The sequence below is a fragment of the Mirounga leonina genome, unplaced genomic scaffold, assembly GCF_011800145.1.
Source record: "Mirounga leonina isolate KUSES-001 unplaced genomic scaffold, KU_Mleo_1.0 Mir_366, whole genome shotgun sequence".
Lineage (NCBI taxonomy): Eukaryota > Metazoa > Chordata > Mammalia > Carnivora > Phocidae > Mirounga > Mirounga leonina.
Window position 1 is genome coordinate 19,355,028 of NW_023270709.1, and position 20,939 is coordinate 19,375,966.

Sequence of the window (20,939 nt, forward strand, 5' to 3'; positions counted from 1 at the left end):
GACACAATTCCTTATGCCTTAATCATGTCCCAAATGAACAGTTAAGTCCATTGGTGAACTCTCAGTAAATCAGGGGCTATTTGCACCAGATTTATGTCTCTGGAAAAAGGAGAATAAAAAGGGTAATGGAAGACTGAGGCTCCTTTCTTCAATTCTAGCTTATTTTCCATTGCATTTTTTTTTTTTAAAGATTTTATTTATTTATTCATGAGAGACAGAGAGAGAGAGAGAGAGAGAGAGGCAGAGGGAGAAGCAGGCTCCCAAGGAGCAGGGAGCCCGATGCGGGACTCGATCCCAGGACCCTGGGATCATGACCTGAGCCGAAGGCAGACGCTTAACCATCTGAGCCACCCAGGCGCCCTTCCATTGCATTTTTATATTCACTCAAGGCAGATCAGAATCCTTAACTAGGCACCTGTTTAACTTTTGGCAAGTGGGTCATATCTCTGGCATTTAGAGATTTAGGTGTGTGGACAGTTAGATAAGCTACCTTCAAGTCCCCAGGTCTCCAATCCTTGAGAGTTATTTAAAAACTGCCACATATATTTCTATACTACCATAACTGAGGAACCCTATGTCTTTTGGGGTGCCCCATATCAGTGTCTATCAGGTGCCCCACTTCAAACAGATGTCTTATTTCTCACTTAACAAAATAAGCCAGCATTTCCAAAAGCATGGTCTGACAGAGAAAGATAAATACCATATGATTCTGCTTTATGTGGGATCTAAAAAAGACAAACAAGCAAACAAAGAAAAAGCAGAAGCAGACCCCTAAATATAGAGAACTGATGGTCGCCAGAGGGGAGGTTTCACTTTCAATGGTAACCAGACCACACCATCCATCCTCTTTTTTTTTTTTTTAAATGGTGCAAAAGCAATTTATTTATTTATTTTATTTGGGGGGGTCACTTACTTTTAATGAGCACTAAGCTGGATACAAAAACGAAATCATGGGTACAGACATCCAGATTCCAATGGGAGTTGTATGTGAATGAATCAGGATTGCGACTATTTATATGCTATCTTACCTTTAAATAATAAACCAGAAGTTCATTGAGAGCAGGGTCTGCGTTCAGGTTGACTAAGTAGCACTTGTCATCCCCGACCTTGATACCCGACGTCTCCAGGGAAATCCCCATACTTTCGAGTTGTCGTTGTCTCTCCTGGGAACAAAAACAGGAAACTCTATTTGTTGCTCTAGCCACAAGAGGTATCCATGGAAAGTTTCAGTCACTATTTCTGGGGACAATGCCAACAAAATGACACATTACAACCAAGTTTACAGAGTGTCTAAAATGTGTGACATCTTGAGTCAGTGTTATCAGGGTGCTGTGGGTAAACCAGACACCATCTTCCCTTGAAGGGGTTTACAGTCTAGGAGAGGGATAAGACGACATACCTAAATCAGAAGAGGAGAGCCCTGGACCACTGGAGAGGAACAATGTACTACGGGGCTTCCAAGGAGGGAGATTGTGATGGGTTCAGAGACCAGGAAAGACTTCAGGAAAAGGATACACTTAAGATGTTTCTTGAAGTATAAGAATTTCCAAGGAAGAAATGGGGCAGTGGTAATGTAGGAGCAGGGTGTCCGAACGGAAGGCACCAGAAGGCACAGTAGAAGTTCTGGGCACACTGCATGATTCCAGGTGGCAAGAACCCTAGTCAATGTGGGAAAGTCATGGGAGAGATGGGGCTGGAAGAGCAGGTTGGTTCCTTACTGCACAGGGCCTTGAATTCATTCATTCATTCGTTTGTTCATTCATTCATTCATGAGATATTTAAGTGTTAGGTACTGATCTAGGGTTAGGAATACAACAGCAAAGTCCCTTCATTTGTGAAAACTTATATTCTAGTGGAAAGAAACAGACCATGAAAAAACAGACACGTAAAATACAGAATTGCCAATGGTGATAAGTGCTGTGAAGAAACACAAAGCAATGTACAAGACATAGGGAGTTAGGGGTATGTGTGTGGGGGTGTGTGAGTGTGAGTCTGTGTGTGTGTGAATAGTATCTAAGAGAAGGCTCGACTAGGTCCCAGTTACTGCTTTCAAGATACCTCACTGGGATGGTCCAGTATTTCCAAGTGGTCAGTGGGATTAAAATAATCACAAAACGCACAGTGTAGATTCATAAACCGCACACATTCACACACAAGTGCAGCATTAGTCCTTGCCTTATGTTAGATCTCAAGTAAAGTTCATGTAGCATTTTCTCACAAGCCCAAAGAAGCAATTACAATGAAAAAAACTATGATGTGCTGTCAGTTATAAACTCTCTGCCAGTCAGGTAACATGCTCTGCCAGGTGATCCAAAATCACAAAATGGAGAAGCAGGAAACATGCACGGCGTGGCCTGTGGAGGATGCCTGCTCCAAGTCCGTGCTCTCCAGCACCTCTAGCAAACACGTGGACCACGTGGCAGCCGATGAAAGGCGGCAAAGTAGCCTCTAAGCCTGATCTTTGCGGTCTCATTTACCAGGAAGACGCCCTTACATGACTTTTTGAGGATGATGAGTGGCTACACAGAAAAGACAGCAAATGAAAAAGAATCACAAGATTTTAGGCCTGAATTATCAAGCTACCTGTGCGATTTCTTCTGTTTTCCTCAGCTTCTCTTCCCAAGTCACTGTTAGCTCTTTGATCAGCTTTTCAGACTCCTCGAGCTTCTCTTTCAGTTCAGGGGCCTTCATAGCCTTGAAGAGGAAACCAGAGATAGCTGATTTTCTAATTTTTCCCACCATTATTTGTAAGACAATCCCTTACTGTCCTTCATAAGTGGCTATCAGCAGTCTGTTGGAAGCAATTAAGTCATACACTGTCAAGGTGGGGTTTAGATCTTTATTAATCAAAAGAAATATAAGAATAAATGACTGCTACTCTTTAAAGGAGAAAATGAAACCAGTGTCCTGAATTAAACTGATACAAATCATTACAGAGTAATTTTATCCATCATACTTAAATTTCACATTTAAAGACTTTTTTTTTTTTTTAAGTAGGCTCCAAGCCCAACATGGGGCTTGAACTCACAACCCTGAGATTAAGAGTCACATGCTCTACCTACTGAGCCAGCCAGGCGCCCTTCACATTTGAAGACCTCAAAAATCTAAAGTTCGTCGTCAAAACAGAAACATAGGAAAAAAGATAACTTAAGCAGATTTCTTATTCAGTAAGACAGAGATCAACACACATCACCAATAAACACATCCCAGGGATAACCTACCAGGAAAGGTGAAGATTCTTCTCGTTCATTTTAAAATTTGACTCTGAATCATTTAAAACTACTTTTCTTATTGGTGGTAATAAACTTTGCATATTCATCACTCCCTTGGAAACAGGACATCTGGGTAAAAGGGCAGCAAGTTCCCTCTGAGTTAGCTCAGTGAGAATACCTAAGGGGTACAGATACAGAAGTGCAGCTTAAACACTTCGGGGGCCTCTACTTGGCAACAACATGCTTTGACACCCTATAACAACGGGAGCCTCTACAAAGAACAAGCCCACGAACAGGAAGGACGGCAGACTCAGACAAGAAATCCAAGTGGCGATGATGCATACAGTCACTGAGGTTTCAGAGTCACACAGTGGTATAACAGAAGCTGAGAGTGACATTCAGTGCTGGGGACAAGGAGACACCCAGGAAAACTCTATCTTGGAGAACCTTCCGGGGCCCCTCTTCTGTTCCCTTTGGCCGGGCATGGTTCTAGCCATCTGGCCTAGATTACATGGTCACGGGGGAAAAGCAGATTCAGAGACAAGAGGAGAGAAGTAGCGCATCCACCTCTACACGAATTTCAGAACCGCTACACTTTCCTCCTAGGATCATGAATGACTCTCTTCAAAGTTTATCAGTATTTTGATTTTTCAGGTGTTTCGCTACCCTTCTTGGCATCAATAAAAAATGATGCTCAGTGCACTGAATGATTATAATCATGAGAATAACAAAAAAATAGCAACATTTATTGAGCACTCACAATGTTGCCAGGCATTATGCTAAGTGCCTTCCAGTATCAATGCTGCCCTAGGGGTTAGGGATGAAAATAATTAATAAAACAAGGCTTCCTACACTTCAGAAGCCCATAGCTGGAAGAAGAGAAAGACTCGTAAACACATTGTTACAATGCAACTCCACCATCACCAGTGAAGAGACAGTTCAGATCCCTGGTTTGACTCCTTTCTGCCTGTTTATCTCAATCTCTTACTGATTACTTTTTTGACTAGATACACTGATAGATACATAGGCTGGTACAAAAGTGCTTAAAAACAGTATCTATTACGCTTTTCCCCCCACAGCTTAATACTCTCCTGACTAAAGAGGGTTCAGCAGCGAGTGGTATGAAGGAATGTGACCTCAGCAGCCCTAGGTCCACACCCAAGTGAGGCATGGCCAAGCATGTGACTTACGCTCAGGCACTTGGCTGTCATTTCAGTCCTATTACCTATTTCAAATGAGACAGGGCCTCACCCAGTAGCTTGCAACAAGCAAGTTACTTAGAAGAGGGTGTGTTTATTCAAGCTGGGTAAAGCCAAGGAAAGATGGTAACAATGAGAAATGACCAATTTTGTTTCCTGCCAGGAGCGGATATACATTAAAACAATAAAATAAAAGGAGATTTCTGAATTGTTCCTAACATTTATCTGTCTGCCCTGACTTGAGGAAGAGACGATATATAACCAACTAATCTGAAAACTGCAAGGCCTATGGGCACATAGTTTACAATGTTAATAAAAACAACACATTTGGGTGCCTGGGTGGCTCAGTTGGTTAAGCATCCAACTCTTGATTTCGGCTCAGGTCATGATCTCAAGGTCCTGGGATGGAGCCCCGCGTCAGGTACTGTGCTCAACGGGGAGTCCGCTTGAGAGTCTCTCTCTCCCACTGCCTCTGCTCCTCACCTTACGCTCTCTCTCTCTAAAATGAATAAACAAATCTTTAAAAAATAAAAAATTAAATTAAATTAAAAAAACACATTTGGTTCTTCAAGTTTCACACTGGACGAGATTTGCAGTCAAGGGCCAACTGGCTGACTGAGGCAAACAATGAGGCAGTAGCAATCACTGACTCTTGCTTGTCTGCGTCCTCAGCTGGGGGTTGAGCTCCTGGGACAGAAGTCTGGTACCACTCATGGTGTCCTCACCAAGCTTAGCATGCAGAAGATGCCAGTCAACACAGAACTGCTGAATGGCAGGGAGATGACCTAAAACTGCAGGCAAGGACACCCTTCCCCACTCCCATACCACCAGCCAGGGGCCTTCAGGAACAGGGGGCTCCGGGCTGATCTTACCTCAGCCTGCGAGAGCTGCTCCTTCAGTTTCTCTACTTCCTCGCGCAGTTCCCGGATGACTTTGGCATTGGGGTCCTCATTCACGATGGCGTGGTTAACGATCCTTTTGGCTCGATCTGCATATCGCAAGGTGGAGAGGGTCTCTTCGTAGTTGTCTGCTGCTGGGCTAATGGTGGCTATCATAGAGGTCTGACTGTTGCCTCCCAAATTGTCCTGCAAAATATTTCCAGTAGCATCTTAGGAAACAAGCCCCATTCTGTGCACAACACGTAGGATGAAAGCTGAAAACATGCACGTGTGACATTCTCTGTGAAGAAAGAAATGTGTGGTGGAAATGGGTTTGTATCTCACAAATAATTGTATGCCGAGATGTGGTTTCTCTCTAGTCACAACGACGATGCCTGTCAACCAGCACTACCACGGGGTAAGAGGGGCAACAGAAGCGAGTTTTCATTCTACGTTCCTGGGAATCAGGATGACAGTACTGTCAGGGATTGTTGTGTATTTGGTTAGCTCTGCACACACCTTTCAGCTACCAGCTCTGAAACTGGCAAGTTCTAGTTGGAAAGAACACCAGAACAATGAATTACCTTAAGAAGCCAAGTGAGGACTGAATCTCGGTAAGGCACAAATTTGTTTTTGCCCTTGCCAGCTGCCTGGTCAGCCAGTGATGATATCACCAACCCCAAGGTTGTAAGTGACCTGCCGAGAGAAAAAAAATCTTTTTAATTAGCTTTAGAGAATATTTATATTGTTTCTATAAAATAATAATCATTCCAGGGAATAAGTACGAAATATGCAGAACAAGGCCCTAACATTGATACAATCAAGTGTATGTTAATTTGTCAAGAAGCTGAGAAAAAGAAAAACAAAAAAGTAACTCCATTCATTTAAAAGAATGAATTTAGAATCCCTGTAAGAATCTATTCGGTTCAGTCACAGGACCTGTGACTGTGAGACAGACATTTCAGAACCTGGAAACATACGTTTAAAAAAAATCACTCCAGAGAGTTTTAATTGACTCCAAATATTACGGTGAAAGTCTGAACCATTTATTCTTTGGGGCTAATCTGGACCATCTGGGCCTCTTATTCTGTGTTCCATCATAACCACGTAACTTGAAGAGAACTTTTCCCTGCAAGTTACAAGGTATATTCTGTTCATCTGTTAAAGCTAGCAAGCGTATTTCACAACTCAGTGTGGAGTCTGTACAGTCGTACAGAATAAAGACCTACCCAAGCAGAGGACAGCATATGGCTACTCTTTCAACACCTGCTACATAAAGCAGCACTGGGATCCCCTGCGAGCTGCTTAGAAACACAGACTCTTGGAAGCCTCCCCAGGCCTACTGAGTCAGAACAGGTTAAAGATATTTCCAGGTAATTCATAGGCACATTAAATTTTAAGAGGCCCTGGTTGAACAATACCCAAAGTGGTACATGGATTTAGCTGCCTAGGCCCATGATTCTCAAAACGTGGTGCTGGGACCAGCAGCACCAGCAAGACTTGAGACCTTGTTACAAATGCACATTCTCAGGCCCCACTACACCCCAGACCTACAGACTCAGACACTTATAGTGGGACCCACCACTCTGCTTTAACCAGCCCTCTAGGTGATTCTGGTGCAGGCTGGAGTTCGAGAACCACTGGTCTAAGCTCATGAATGTTCCCTGGTAGTTAATACATGTTCCCTGCACCTGGAGAAAAGAGCACCACAGAAACAACAGATTTGTGAAATTGAAGGATGAAGGACATCGTCCTGTGTCACAGGTAGTCCAAGTGCGCTTTTAAAAGGAAATCAACTGGATCCCAAGTTTAGCAGCCAGAAAAGAGCAGCCTCAGGAGATCTCTCAGGAGTACAAGGAAGCTTACAGGACATCACAAAGAGAAAATACTTTGTGAATGGTTAAAAAATTAAATGTTATTACTTATCTATAAAAACAAAAGAGCACATATCAGCAAGTAACCAGAGTTTAGCATGAAAGACTAGATAGCTTTCTTTCTAATGTTAACAACAGACTTCTATGAAATGAATTGAAAGCATGTTTCTTGCAAAACATAATCGCTCAAAGGTGAGTCATTTGAAAATCACTGAAATACAAAGGCAAATTCAAGAGGTCAAAAATGAGCCAGAATTTAATAATAGCCATTCCTGCAAAGTGACATAAATATGTACAATATAATTGACAGATTCAATTAAATCCACCTCAAAAGAAATAAAAACATATGCCCACACAGAAACGTGTCCATGAATTTTCATAGCAGCATTATTCACAACAGCCAGAATGTAGAAACCACCCAAGTGTCTGTCTGTCAAATGATGAAGGAATGGATAAAATGTGGTGTCCTCACAATGGAATATTATTCAGCCACAAGAGAGGATTCTGATATAACCTACAACACGGATAAACCCTGAAAAATTATGGTAAGTGGAAGAAGCCAAACACCAAAGGTCAATGTCCTGGGTTGAACAGTGTCTACCCAAAATTCATGTTCACCAGAACCTCAGATGGATTTTTATTTGGAAATAGGGTCCCTGAAGATGTAATTAGTTAAGACGAAATCATACTGGCTTCCAGAGGGCTGTAATCCAGTGACTGGTGCCTTATAAGAAAGAAGGCCACGTGAAGACACCCAGGGAACAGGGGAGGGGCCGTGTGAAAACAGAGGCACAGATGGGAGCAATGCATCTACAAGCCAAGGAAGGTCAAGGAGCTTCAGCGACCACTAGAAGGTAGGAGAGAGGCAAGAAACAGATTTTCCCTCTGAGCCCCAAGAAGGAACAAACCCTGCCAATCCCTTGATTTGGATTTCTGGCTTCCAGAACTATAAGGAAATCAATTTCTATTGCTGTAAGCCACCCAGTTTGTGGTAACCTGTTATAACACTGGGAAACTAATACAGCCACATATCGATTCCATTTATACGAAATACCCAGAATAGGTGAATACCCAGAAAAGAGATGAAGGTAGTGATTGTCCAGGGCCGGAGGTGGTATAAATGGGAATAACTTGGACACAAGGTTACTTTGGGAATGATGAAAATGTTTTCAAATTAGATTGTGATGATGGTTATACATTCTGAAAATAATAAAGCTGCTAAATTGTACATTTTAAATGGGAGATGAACCATGAGAGACCATGGACTCTGAGAAACAAACTGAGGGTTCTAGAGGGGAGGGGGGCGGGGGGATGGGTTATCCTGGTGATGGGTATTAAAGAGGATACGTACTGCATGGAGCACTGGGTGTTCTACGCAAAAAAATGAATCATGGAACACTACATCAAAAACTAATGATGTAATGTATGGTGATTAACATAATAAAATAAAATTTTAAAAAAATGGTAAAGTATGCATATGTGAACTATTTCCCAATACAGGTGTTTAAAAAAAATTCAAGTTCAGGGGCACCTGGGTGGCTCAGCCATTAAGTGTCTGCCTTCGGCTCAGATCATGGTCCCAGGGTCCTGGAATCGAGCCCTGCATCGGGCTCCCTGTTCAGCGGGAGCCTGCCTCTCTCTCTCACACTCCCCCTGCTTGTGTTCCCTCTCTCACTGTCTCTCTCTCACTCTCAAATAAATAAAATCTTAAAAAAAAAAAATTCAAGTTCAAACACTCCATCACTCCTCCCAAAGATAACAAATTTAAGAAAGAAAATGGCAAAAATAAATTATTCAGACTACATCAAAATAAAAAGTTTCTGCACAAAGGAAACAATCAACAAAACTAAAAGGCAACCTACTGAATATGAGAAGATAGTTGCAAATAACATATCCAATAAGGACCTGAAACAACTCAACACCCAAAGACAAATCATCCAATTTAAAAATGGGCAGAAGACATTAAAAGACATTTCTCCAAAGACATCCAGATGGCCAACAGACACATGAAAAGATGCTCAACATCAGTCATCATCAAGGTAATACAAATCAAAATACAATGAGGGGGGCGCCTGGGTGGTTCAGTCGGTTAAGTGTCTGCCTTCGGCTCAGGTCATGATCCTGGAGTCCCAGGATCGAGTCCCGCATCGGGCTCCCTGCTCAGCGGGGGGTCTGCTTCTCCCTCTGACCCTCTTCCCTCTTGTGCTGTCTCTCATTCTCTCTCTCAAATAAATAAATAAAATCTTAAAAAAAAAAAAATACAATGAGGTATCACCTCACACCTGTCAGAATGGCTAAAAATCAAGAAACAAGTGTTGGTGAGGATATGGAGAAAAAGGAACCTTCTTGCATAGCTGGTGGGAATGCAAACTGGTGCAACCACTGAGGAAAACAGTATGGAGGTTCCTCAAAAAAATTAAAAATAGAACTACCCTACTATCCAGTAATCACACTAATGATTATTTATCCCAAAAATACTAATTCAAAGGGATACATGCACCCCTAGGTTTACTGCAGTGTTGTTTACAATAGCCAAATTATGGAAGCAGCCCAAGTGTCCATCCACAGATGAATGGATAAAGAGGATATATACACAATGGAATATTACTCAGCCATGAAAAAGAATGAAATCCTGCCACTTCCAACAGCGTGGATAGAGCTAGAATGCTAAGCGAAGTAAGTCAGTTCAAGAAAGATGAATACCGTATGATTTCACTCATATGTGGAATTTAAGAAACATGACGAGCAAAGGAAAAGAGAGAGAGACAGACAAACCAATTAACAAACTCTTAACTCTAGAGAACAAAGTGATGGTCCCCACCAGAGAGAAGGGGGAATGCGAATGAAAGATTATACTTACCATGATGAAATAAAATTAAATTTAAAAAGAAAGAAAATGGCATGTGATATATATGAAATAGAAGAAAAACAGGAATTCAATATAAGGCAAAACCACATTTCTGCTTTAATAAAGAATACAGGGCATCTTTCACATTTTGCAACTACTGGAATAAAATTTTCAGTTGAAAACAATTCTTTGAACTATTATCAGTTTTTAATACTTAAATACAGCAGAAAGTACTTTAATTCATCCAGACTATAAGGAGCCCCGGGACTCCAAGGTCAGTATTAAGTGAACAGTGCCCTTCATGTGCGAACGCGTTCTGGGGTTGTCATGTGTTTTTCCTGAGAGAGATGGGACGCTGTCTGGTGGCAACTGGTCCTTCTTTCTAATTTGATAGTGTCAGGAGTAAAAAGGGAAAGTTCCCGGCACTCCTAAACAGGGACACAAAAAACAAGAGCGCTTTCAGAGAAAAAGGGAAACGAAGGCACAGCGTCAGCACCGCCCACGGCACCACGTGCACGCTGCGTCAGTACGTCGTATGTCGTCAGCACGTACAGCACGTGAGGGGCCTCAGCGGAGGGGCGGGGCTGGGCAGACACGATCACGTGACTCTGGGGCGTGACAGATAATGGCCTCCCGACTCCCTTTTGTGTGTACTTGGCTCTATAACTTACCCAGTTAGGGAAGCTTATCACCAGTAGAAGCCTTTTACCTGATAGTGTGCACACATTCAAAACAAGAACTCTCTCTCAACCTACTGTCCCTTTGACGCAAAAAGAAAAAAACTGCAGGGTGAGGGGACTCCCACGATGGGTGAGGGGTAACCAGGTCGCCCAGTGACAGGGGGCCACGCCACCCCTCCTTGCTACCTTCCACCTGGGAACAATGATCCAGGGGCTTGTGGAGCCTCAAAAACTATGTGCGAAAAGTGAACAGTGGGTTTACCTATTCTAACAGTAACTTTATTCCTAGGGAGTTTAAGAATATAATGAAATCACAAATTATGGATCCTGCTAGCGCTGTCTTATGCTGGAGGCAAATGGGCAGCTCAGATTTCCAGGACAGGGTGGAGCTGTTTGCCGATTTGAGGGGCTGAAAAAATTGCTCCAGGAATCTTTCTAATTCTACCGAAGTACAGCTCCTTCCCTGAACCTAAGGGAGATGGAGACAGTAAGGAAACTCCTAACCTTTCCATAAGTTCTTGGGCTGGGGCAGTGGGCACAGGGTAAATGAGGAGAGGCTGAGTGAAGAGGACAGAAGGATTAGGCTAGGAGATAACGATTTGTGAACAGATAGCCATGTTTTAAGATAGAAATTTTAAAAATCTACCTATCTACTGTAACAATGGAGAATTTGAGATTAAGAAGAAAGTAAATAAAACTAGGAGGATCAAAAACAAAATAAAAGCAGCTCCAATAAATAAAATCAGTGAGAAGAACATGGTCATAATTCAGTTTTTGGTTTTTGGTTTTTTTCCTTTTCTGCACCTTCCTCCAACCTCCATAGTTTCCCTTGAAACCCAAACCACCACATTCCTTCCCTTAGGAGTAGATATGATGTGAGTTATCTATACTCTCCAGGATGGATTTCAAATATATTATTTTACCTATTTTTCTAATGATCTTTTTCTAAGGTCATAAGTGCAGTACTTAGTTATTAAACTTTGCTACAGTTACCTGCATATATATTTCTCTATCTCTTTCTACTTAAGGTTGTGACTGCTTTGAGAGCAGAGACCATTCTACATCGTACCATTACTGTGCCTGGCTTACAAAAATCGGTCAGTCAGTATCTCTGCTGAGTAAAACTGAGTCTAAATACACTGAAGGACAGAACATGGATCTCTTTCTAAAAAGGACTGATTCAATGCTGGCTTTGGTACTCTCTCTGGATGTTGGCCCAATATCCCTTCTGCCTTTCTTACTTGCTAACAGAGCCCTGATTTTGCTGGGACGCTAATGCTGTGCTAGAAACTCCACTTTTCAGAGTCCTCTGCAGCTCTGGGAAGCCATGAAACACAGCTCTGGCCAATGAGATGCAGGGTGACATTACTGGGTGGGGCTTCCAAGAAAGCTATTGTTCTGGTAGAAAAGGTACATATTCTGTAGACATAAGCCAGAAGCCAGTGGTCCTTTGCCCTTCCTTTCCCCCTCTTGTGTGGAACACAGATAAGGCTACAATGCCTGGAATGATAGAGTCATCTTGAGGTCATGAGGACAACGTGAACACACACTAAGGTTTGTCGAGCTGGGTGCCTGACAGCATTTTTGAGGTGCTATACCAGCTTCTGGACTTCTTGTTGAAAGTGAGGAAAAGGAATCCATCATTTGGTCGTCACTATAGCTGTTGCTTACAGCAGAATGCAATCCTTGCCTTTTAAAGAATTAGTTGAAAGATGATGAAGTTAGTGGACTTGAGTTAGTACTTTTCCCCAGTTAAGTCTCCACTCTTAACAGTAAAGGCAAAATGCAAAGAGTACGTTTGGCAAAACAGGGGCAAGGACAATCCCATCTCATGGCAGGAGAGGAAGGAAAGCTGTGATCATTCAGAACAGGCCTCGTTCCACCCCCCACTGGTTTCCGGTGGCCGATTCGAGTCATTCAAATCCAGCAAAGTGCGTCTAACAAGAACCATTCCCTTCCGTTTCAAGTGCCGTGGTGAGATCAAGTACAAACGAACATCTCCCAAAATGAGTTCTTTTGATTATTGGTTCTGGAGATTTTAATAGATGTAATACCTATAATTCTGTCATCAGAAAAGTTCAGGGACTAAGTTACAGCTATATAGGATTTGTGAATCTCCGAAGGGAGATTTTTTTAAGCAGCCTTTATCAAAATTATTTGTCCAAGGATCCTTTTCTTCCCAGAGCCACTCGAGGAACTAGTATTTCCCAAAATTGCTTTGAGAAACACTAAAGTCACAATGCCACATGCCCCAGAACATGTGGCTACTGCCTCCCAAGGAGATTTTTGATCTGTCCTTTGTGGGTCTCTCATATTAAATGCAAAGATGTTTATTCAGATTGGACCCTGCAATGTGTAAGTGGTAAATTGATGAGGACCCCCACCAGCCCTTGAATAATGGACAGAACCAGGCCACTTTTACTCTCCCCAGGTACAAGTTCATGTTCGGTTATGCAGGCAATACCCACTTAAGCGAGACTTCCGAGAAGAAATGATTAAGAGTCATGGGAAGTTCTCAAGAAGAAAAAAAAAAAGAGGATTGAGTCACATGACACATTAGAAATACTGTGCTTATAATTTATTACATTGTAACATAAATTATTTGACAGAATCTTAAGAATAACATATATTTGTATCCCTAGAACAAATGTTGAGTAGAACCCATTTGGGGAAATGTTTCATATATACTTTATTATCAACCACAGTGACTGAAACGAACTGAGACCAGGAGTGATACTCATTAGATGGACATTGCTTGCACTTAATAACTGGCCATTGGTGAGATTAAGATGGAACCATTTTCAATGACATTCCCAGGGGCTTTAGCGAGCGCCCCATGATCTGAATGAGCACTCCGAGAAGCTGGCCCGCCGGACTCTGGTGGCAGGGACAGACTTCCTCACTCCACCCTCAACAGACAGGTGGAGCAACAGCCTTGAGTTTTCAGATGTATTTCCCTGTGAGGATGGTCTACAGACCTATTCGTCCCACACCCTGCACAGGCCATGGTGGTGCAGCCATGCCGTGCCTTAGCTCTGCAAATGAAGGAATAATGTGTGCTTTAAAGCTCTTAAGGGCTTAAGGAGAAATGAAGCTCCTAAATCCATAGCCCATTAAGCAGACACTAATGTCTCTGTGAAGTCCCTGACAGGTCTGCTTAAGAGGATTACTAATGTTCCATCAAAAGAAGCCCAAATAGGAGGCCGAGAGAAAGCTTAGGAAACATGTCAGAGATTTCTTTAATTTTAGCACTCAACGGGGCACTGGTTTTAAGGCTTAAAAAGCCATCTGGGAGCTATCAGGCAGCCCTTTCAATTTATTATTTATTTTACCTGTGTCTCTACTACAGAGCTTACTACATGCTGGGCCCTGTTCTAAGAAGCACTTACAATAGTAACTAATTTAATCCCCGTAATAGCCCTGCTCACAGGGCTGTTTCCTCAGCCATGTTTTACAGCTGACAAAACTGAGGCACACAGAGGTCACTCGGCTAGAAATTCCGCCCTCCCTGAACCTTCCGGCCGTTGTCCCTGGGCTCCCACTGCACCCATGGCACTGAATGTGGTCATGCCAGCCCTCAGTCCTTCCCCATCGGATCCTGACCTTCCCGAGGCCAGAGCCCCGGCTACTCCTCCCCATGCTCTCACACTGCCAGTGCCCAACACATACTGGCTTCATGGATCAAAAAGGGACAGGTGAGCGCCCCTCGTCTGAAACCCTTGGGGCCACGTGGGTATGGAAATGCAGAATACTTTGAATTTTAGGAAGTGCACTGCCTGCATTGTACATGACCACCACGGACAGATCTGGGACAGCAGGCCGTAATAAAACCCACCGGCATTTCTGTGGCTAAACTTACAAACGGCCACGCTAAATGAGTAAACAAACACTCTGAACGCAGGTAACGACTAGAGACAGCCTCACGAGAGTTCCGGTGAGGCTCTACCAACAGGTAAGCTGTGAAGAAAAAAAGAAAAGGGCTTGGGCGCCTGGGTGGCTCAGATGGTTAAGCGTCTGCCTTCGGCTCAGGTCATGATCCCAGGGTCCTGGGATCAGGTCCCGCATTGGGCTCCCTGCTAGGCGGGGAGCCTGCTTCTCCCTCTGCCTCTGCGTCTCTCTCTCTGACTCTCATGAATAAATAAATAAAACATTAAAAAAAAAGAAAAGAAAAGAAAAGGGCTTGTTCAGGGCATTCCGGATTTTGGAATGGCAGGCAAGGGATGGAGGGCCCATTTCCATGAAGGTCTCCCACACAGCTCTGCAGACATCAGGGCACCGTGTAATGGCAAGATGTCCCGTGCATGCTACGTCCCCATGACCACAATGAGAACCTGGAGGACGCCTACTGGAGACCTGGGTCTGGAGTGGGCTCTTGGGGCATGTGCACCTACTCGGGGAGACCAGAGAGGTGTGTGGGGTAAAGAAAACAGCCCTGGACTAAGGCATAGTGGAAAAGATTCAGAGGCAACTCTAGTCCCTCTGAGCCAGTTATTTTGGGAAAAGCACAAGACCAACTCGGCAAACATCCACAGACTGGTAAAAGGTGTCATAAAAAAAAAAATAGTTCCATGCCTCAGTGTTGGCTTCTGTAGAATTTCACAGCGTTGTCTGGCCCCCCCCAAAAAAAATCCTCCTTCCTTTCATTTTTTCAAATGAGTGACCTCCTGTTGTCCTCAACTGTGTGCTCCTCAAGGGCAGCCATCATGCTGTGACAAATAACCATAAACTTGGTGGCTTAACAGAACATGAAGCTATTACAACTATTATCTTATAGTTCTGGAAGGCCAGAAGTCCAGAGCATGTCTCACTGCGCTAAGAAGTGTCAGCAGGGCTGTGCTCCTTCTGGAGGCCATCAGGACAGACTGTCGCCCTGCCTGCTCCATCTCCCTCAAGCCACCTGCGTTCCTTGGCTCACGGTCCCTTCCTTCACCATCAAACGGGAAATGGAAGGTGAAGGCTTTCTCACCCCACATCACTCTGACCAGCTCTGGCCCTCCTACCTCCCTCTTTCACTTTTCAGGAGCTTTGCTCTTAGAGCAGGCTCACCTGGATAATCTCCTCATCTCAAAATCTTAAATTAATCACATCTGCCAAGTTCTCTGCCTTGCACTGTCACATATGCACAAGTTTTGGGAATTAGGATCAGGATTAGGGCATATTTGGGGGGTGGGTGGGGAGGCAGTAGTGTCTACAAGAATATCTAAATTTCTTTTGCATCGCCAGCATCTAATGCAGCGCCAGGCACATAGCAGAGACTTAATAAATGTCCGCTCAGCTTTTATTCATATTACTTAAATGTCTCCAAGCATTAGTTCCCTCATCTATAAACAGAGATAAAAATACCTATTAGGAGCCTCACATGAAATAATGCATATGAAAGTGCTCTGATAACTGTAAAGAACCCCCAAAATGAAGATCAGATCTCACTGACTAGTAGTAGGAAATCCACATATTCATTTGTGAAAGAGCTAGTATGTAAATAAGGAAAGACAGCAGGATGCTGAGAGCATTTGATGCAATTCAGTAAGGCATTATGGAAGACAGTCAGTCGCCGGGGGATCTAAATCATGTTATTATGTGGCTTCGAGGTAGTCCGGTTTGGGACAGTACATAATTCAGTGCCCAAATTTAAGAGGGCACTATTAACGTTTACTCTGGGACGAAAGTATCAGCTAGGACTCTTGCAGGCAAACAGAACACATTGCCACCCCACATACTACACGGGGCTCTGGGGCCAGACTGCTTGCAGCCAAATCCAGATCCACGCTTAGAGCTTTGAGACTTGGGGCACATTATTTAACCCCCTCTCTGTCTTGGTTTCCTCTTCTGTAAAATAGGGATAACAGACACCCCCGCCCCCCAATGCTGGTGTGAGGATCAGATGAGTGATTCCATATGGAGCATTCAGAACAGCACCCAGAACACTGACCTTATTAGAGGTCAGCAGAAGTTAGCGATCATTATACAGCAAAGCCAGCCATACTCTACATTCTCACAAATTCTCGGCACAGAACTCCTAGTGTTTTCCCACAAGCCCAGCCAGAAGGCAAAGGGCTGGCATGGCTTAGCACCAGTAAACACATCTCCCGGACAGGTGACAATCTTTTCGTTGATACCTGCTCTCTCATACCCCCATTTCTGCTTTCCCATTCCCGCCCTTGAGCTCACTGTGGAAGGCCGAGCTGCGGTGCCGGCCTGCACTCCTACAGTGCTTGGTCATGAAATACAGCCAAGCCCTTTGTTATTAGAGCAGGAGACAGGATGACTGGAAGATTAACTCCCTAAAGCAGCAGTCTCTGCAGTGAGTGCTGTTGTGTCCCGCTGATAGAGGGGGTGATATTTCCCTTCTCATTTTAAACTTCAGCACACTAAAATTATAATGTGCTCGCGTTTAAAATGCAAGCTGCACAAACATGTTCCTGCATAGATTGCCTCTTGTCACCTTCTGTCCTAAACGAAACCCAAGTTATTATGTCTCAACAGAGAGATGTTACAAGTACAAACTCAACTGCTTTCTGCTGAGCTTGGAATAATGATAATGATTATGCTATCTGTACAGATTATAAAAATATTAGCTACAGCAATTAATATTGATTCAGTGCACAGTATGAGCCAGGCATTGTTCGAAGCGCATCCTGGGCATGTAAGCTCCAACAAGTCTATGAAGTAGGGACTGTTACGATCCCCATTTACAGATGAGAAAAAGAAAGCACAGAGAGGTGAAGGGAAGGACAAAACTCTGGCAGTCTGACTTGACACTTCACACTCTTAAACACAAACTCTGCTCCCTCTTGAGCAGGAAAGCAAACACCCCTCTTGCACGGCAGGAGCCGTCCTGGGATACTGCATTACTGAAAAGAACAAGTCCTCCACTTGTCTGTGCGTTTGCTGTGCCCTCTGTGCCCATTGCCGGCATCTCCTTTGTCTGCCTGGCAAACTCCTACACATCCCGTACCACCCTGCTCTCTTCCAGCCCCCAGGACAGCACTGGGCGCACCACAGGCTCCCAAGGCAAAAAGTGAGATTTCAGTGTGGCCGCTATCCAGCAACTGTTAAATTCTGTTAGGCACTGATGTTTAAACAGTTTCAGCTGTACAAAGGGATTCAAAGCAGGTTTTCTTTTCAGAGCAAGCTTCTCAGGTGAATTTAAGATATGATTTGAGTGACAAGGGCTGTGACTGGCATTTACCTGAGATTACATTAGACATGATGATGCCACGCACAGGGCTGCAACGCGTAGCTTCACACAAACCTCATGCATTTCAGGAGAGGTAGGGCTGTTGGTTTTCTTCGACTCCATTTACTAAAGCTACACAGACTCAGAAGCACCTGCCACCAGAACCATCCGCTCCCTTCCAGTGCCACAAGCCCCGCTCCCCACCCCCGGACACAGGGGAAGCTGGGTGTGAGGCTGCAGTGCGGCACCCGAATCCCACCCGCCACCTTACTTGTTAATGTTGCTGCCTTCTTTGAGTCGCTCTCCTGCAGCTCCTGTTTTGGACACTCTTTCACTACCCGCCAGGTCCACCAGGCTGACCTTACTGACCTTCTCTCCCGAGTTCTGGGTGCAGGGAACAAGAGAGAAACACACGTGAGTGCAAATGCACACGTCCACGCCGACGTCTGCACGGTAACTGAGGGCAGCCGGAGTAGCCCTGCCCCCACAACAGGGCAGGGGAGGAGCTACGTGGACTCGCGATTTCATGGTCAAATTTATTTTTTTAAATTTTTACTTTTTTGAAGTTCTATTCGTTCAAGTCATCTCTACACCCAATGTGGGGCTCGAACTCACGACCCCGAGATTAAGAGTCACATGCTCGTCTACCTGGGTCAGCCAGGCGCCCCATCACAGTCCAATCTGGACCGGTGCGCGTCTGCTTTGTAGCTGGGCAGCAAGCCCGCTCAGCTTTCCAGGATGCCCTCAGAGAGCCGGGGATTTTCTGTGCCTCTGAGGAAACACGTGAGGATTCCTGCATATTCAGGTCAAATCCCTCTTCTTTTGAAAAAGTGTTCTTTAGGCTAAATGCTGTGGTTTCCTCCTTAATAGCCCTTAATGGCTATGAGGTAGACTCCGTTGTTTTTAGGGGAATTTCGGAATGAAAGGATACATATTAAAAGCTGTATGGTGACATCATGCTGTTCAGGGAGTTTACACAAGAAACCCAATTTTTTAAAAAAAAAGATATATAAAGGAAGACCTGATAAGTTGAACGATTTAAGTAAAGTAGCTTATTTAGTAAGCAGCAAAGCCAGCATAAAATCCACCCATGAAACCCTTCACCCCTGCAGGATATTTGCGTTCTTTTCCTGCACTGAAGGCCCCCCCCAGGCCCTCACCCCGGACTGCAGGTCATAAAGTGTCTGTGTGATTACGATGTTGAACACAGCATGGGAGCGGCTGCTTTCCTCATTCATGTTGGTCGCAGCTACCGTCCGGGACTTATTTCCCTCCGACATCAATGACTCAATGTCCTACAGGCAAAGCAGAAGGAACACAGGATAAGCGCAAACACAGGAATGCAGTCCTGCCCGCCGGCTGCACGGATTAATCACAAGCCCCGGGACGTGCTGGCCCCGCCCTTCCGTAAGGACCGCCTCCCCGTCTGCCTTCGTGGCGAAGCGGGTGAGCTTCCACCTCTCTCACCGCCTTCCGGAATAAATGTTCCCCCCATTCTGGCCATCCCGCAATCGTCCCCTTTCTCTGGCGCCTCTTTTTTCCCTTTGCAAGTTCCTGGGGGAGAAAGGAGCTAATGTTTAGGGAGCACTCTAGATACTCGCTATAAGGTAGTGACCTCAGGTGATTGTAACTCTCCTGTGCTTAACGACCTACAGAGCTATCGACCTCTTGTTTATGTCGCCGACTCGGCAGGGAATGCTCCTTATTCATCTTTGAACACCTAGAACCCACGGGCTCTTACACATGTCAGATGCATGAACTTTATAATAAACAAGTATTCCCCTGACGTTACCCACAGAACACTGGCGTTCACAGAGCTCAAGAAACTTTTCCCACATCTAGTAAGAGGCAGAGCGGGGATGCAAATCACAAGCTCCTTGGCTCTTACTAATAAGTGACAGGGTGAGATGAACACGGACCCCGACCACACTGAGCTGTGAACCATGCACCTGAGCAAAGGTGCTGACTTTTAGCACCTTTACGCCAGAGAGGTTTCCCTTCATTTCAGAATCTAGGTGCTTTTAAAGTGATGGCTGTACTCTGTTTCTCATTTGAGTGATACTAAAAATGTCTTCATCTAAATGGCTGGGGGGAGTTAGCTCGCAGATTAATTTTCGTCCTACTGAGTCGGAGGGGATGGTGGGACGGCCACAAGCCCCAGAGAGAACGACTAGGCAGAGGACGCCTTCACGCACTCTTGGGCCGGCATTCTCCAGCAACACAGAGTGGGCCGTTTTGGGGGGTTTCTGAAGCAATGACAATAGAAGTAAGGCTAAAACATCAAGTTGGGACGTAAAAAGGCATACAAGTCAAGGAGCAGGAGAAGGAGATGGGTCCGTCAATGGAGAGAGGAGCAATTCAGAAAAATAGAACCAGAAGACTGAAAATAATGGAAATGAGCACAGAAGATCCTGTCAGCAGGAAGGGAATGAATGGATTACCCAACGCTGCTTATGTGCGTCCAGGTTTCTCTAGAAGGACATCACTGACAACCTTGGGGAGAAGAGTTTCAACAAGGCGGCATGAAAGAAAATACTCAGCAGTTCACACTGGTGAGCCTCTTGGCTGCACTGTCACGCCTTCACGACAAAGCGGGATGAAGCCCTTTCTTTCCGTGTAGGGTGTATTGCTACCGGGTTTTTGGACCACGCATGGTACCAATATGCTACGAAGCACTCACATAAAAATACACTCAACATTACCTACACATTTCAATTTACTTTTTTTTTTTATGACACTTACCTCAAAACTAGTGACAGCCAGCTGGGATAAACCGTCTACATATGGTCCCAAAACTTTATGCTCTCGAACTTTAAGAGACTGTCTATTCCTTTGGGAGGAAAGAAATAGGAATGAATGAATCAGACCAAACTGGGAAGCTTTTCTTTCTTTTTAGGTACTCAAAAACTAAGGTTGCAATTTTTTTTAATGATCAAAAAATATTCTAAAAGCTACTTTATTTGGATTAGGAAAACAGCATTCCTTATGAGGAATGTCTTTTATACTCTGATTTCTATTTAAAGTAACTTACTATTTAAAACATTCTATCTCTACTCCCAAACTAAACAGCC

At 44.2% G+C, this 20,939-nt stretch overlaps 1 protein-coding gene across 1 annotated transcript in view; it reads right to left on the reverse strand.

Annotated features, from left to right (window-relative positions):
• Positions 1-20,939, reverse strand: part of KIF13A (kinesin family member 13A) — a 205,489-nt gene that overhangs the window by 61,350 nt on the left and 123,200 nt on the right. The window contains exons 6-12 of the mRNA XM_034985737.1: positions 20,611-20,698; positions 19,029-19,163; positions 18,140-18,252; positions 5,874-5,985; positions 5,284-5,496; positions 2,584-2,694; positions 1,029-1,163 (exon numbers count right to left, since the gene is read on the reverse strand). Of these exons, the coding sequence (XP_034841628.1) occupies positions 1,029-1,163; positions 2,584-2,694; positions 5,284-5,496; positions 5,874-5,985; positions 18,140-18,252; positions 19,029-19,163; positions 20,611-20,698 (907 nt within the window). The remainder of the gene's footprint in view (positions 1-1,028; positions 1,164-2,583; positions 2,695-5,283; positions 5,497-5,873; positions 5,986-18,139; positions 18,253-19,028; positions 19,164-20,610; positions 20,699-20,939) is intronic.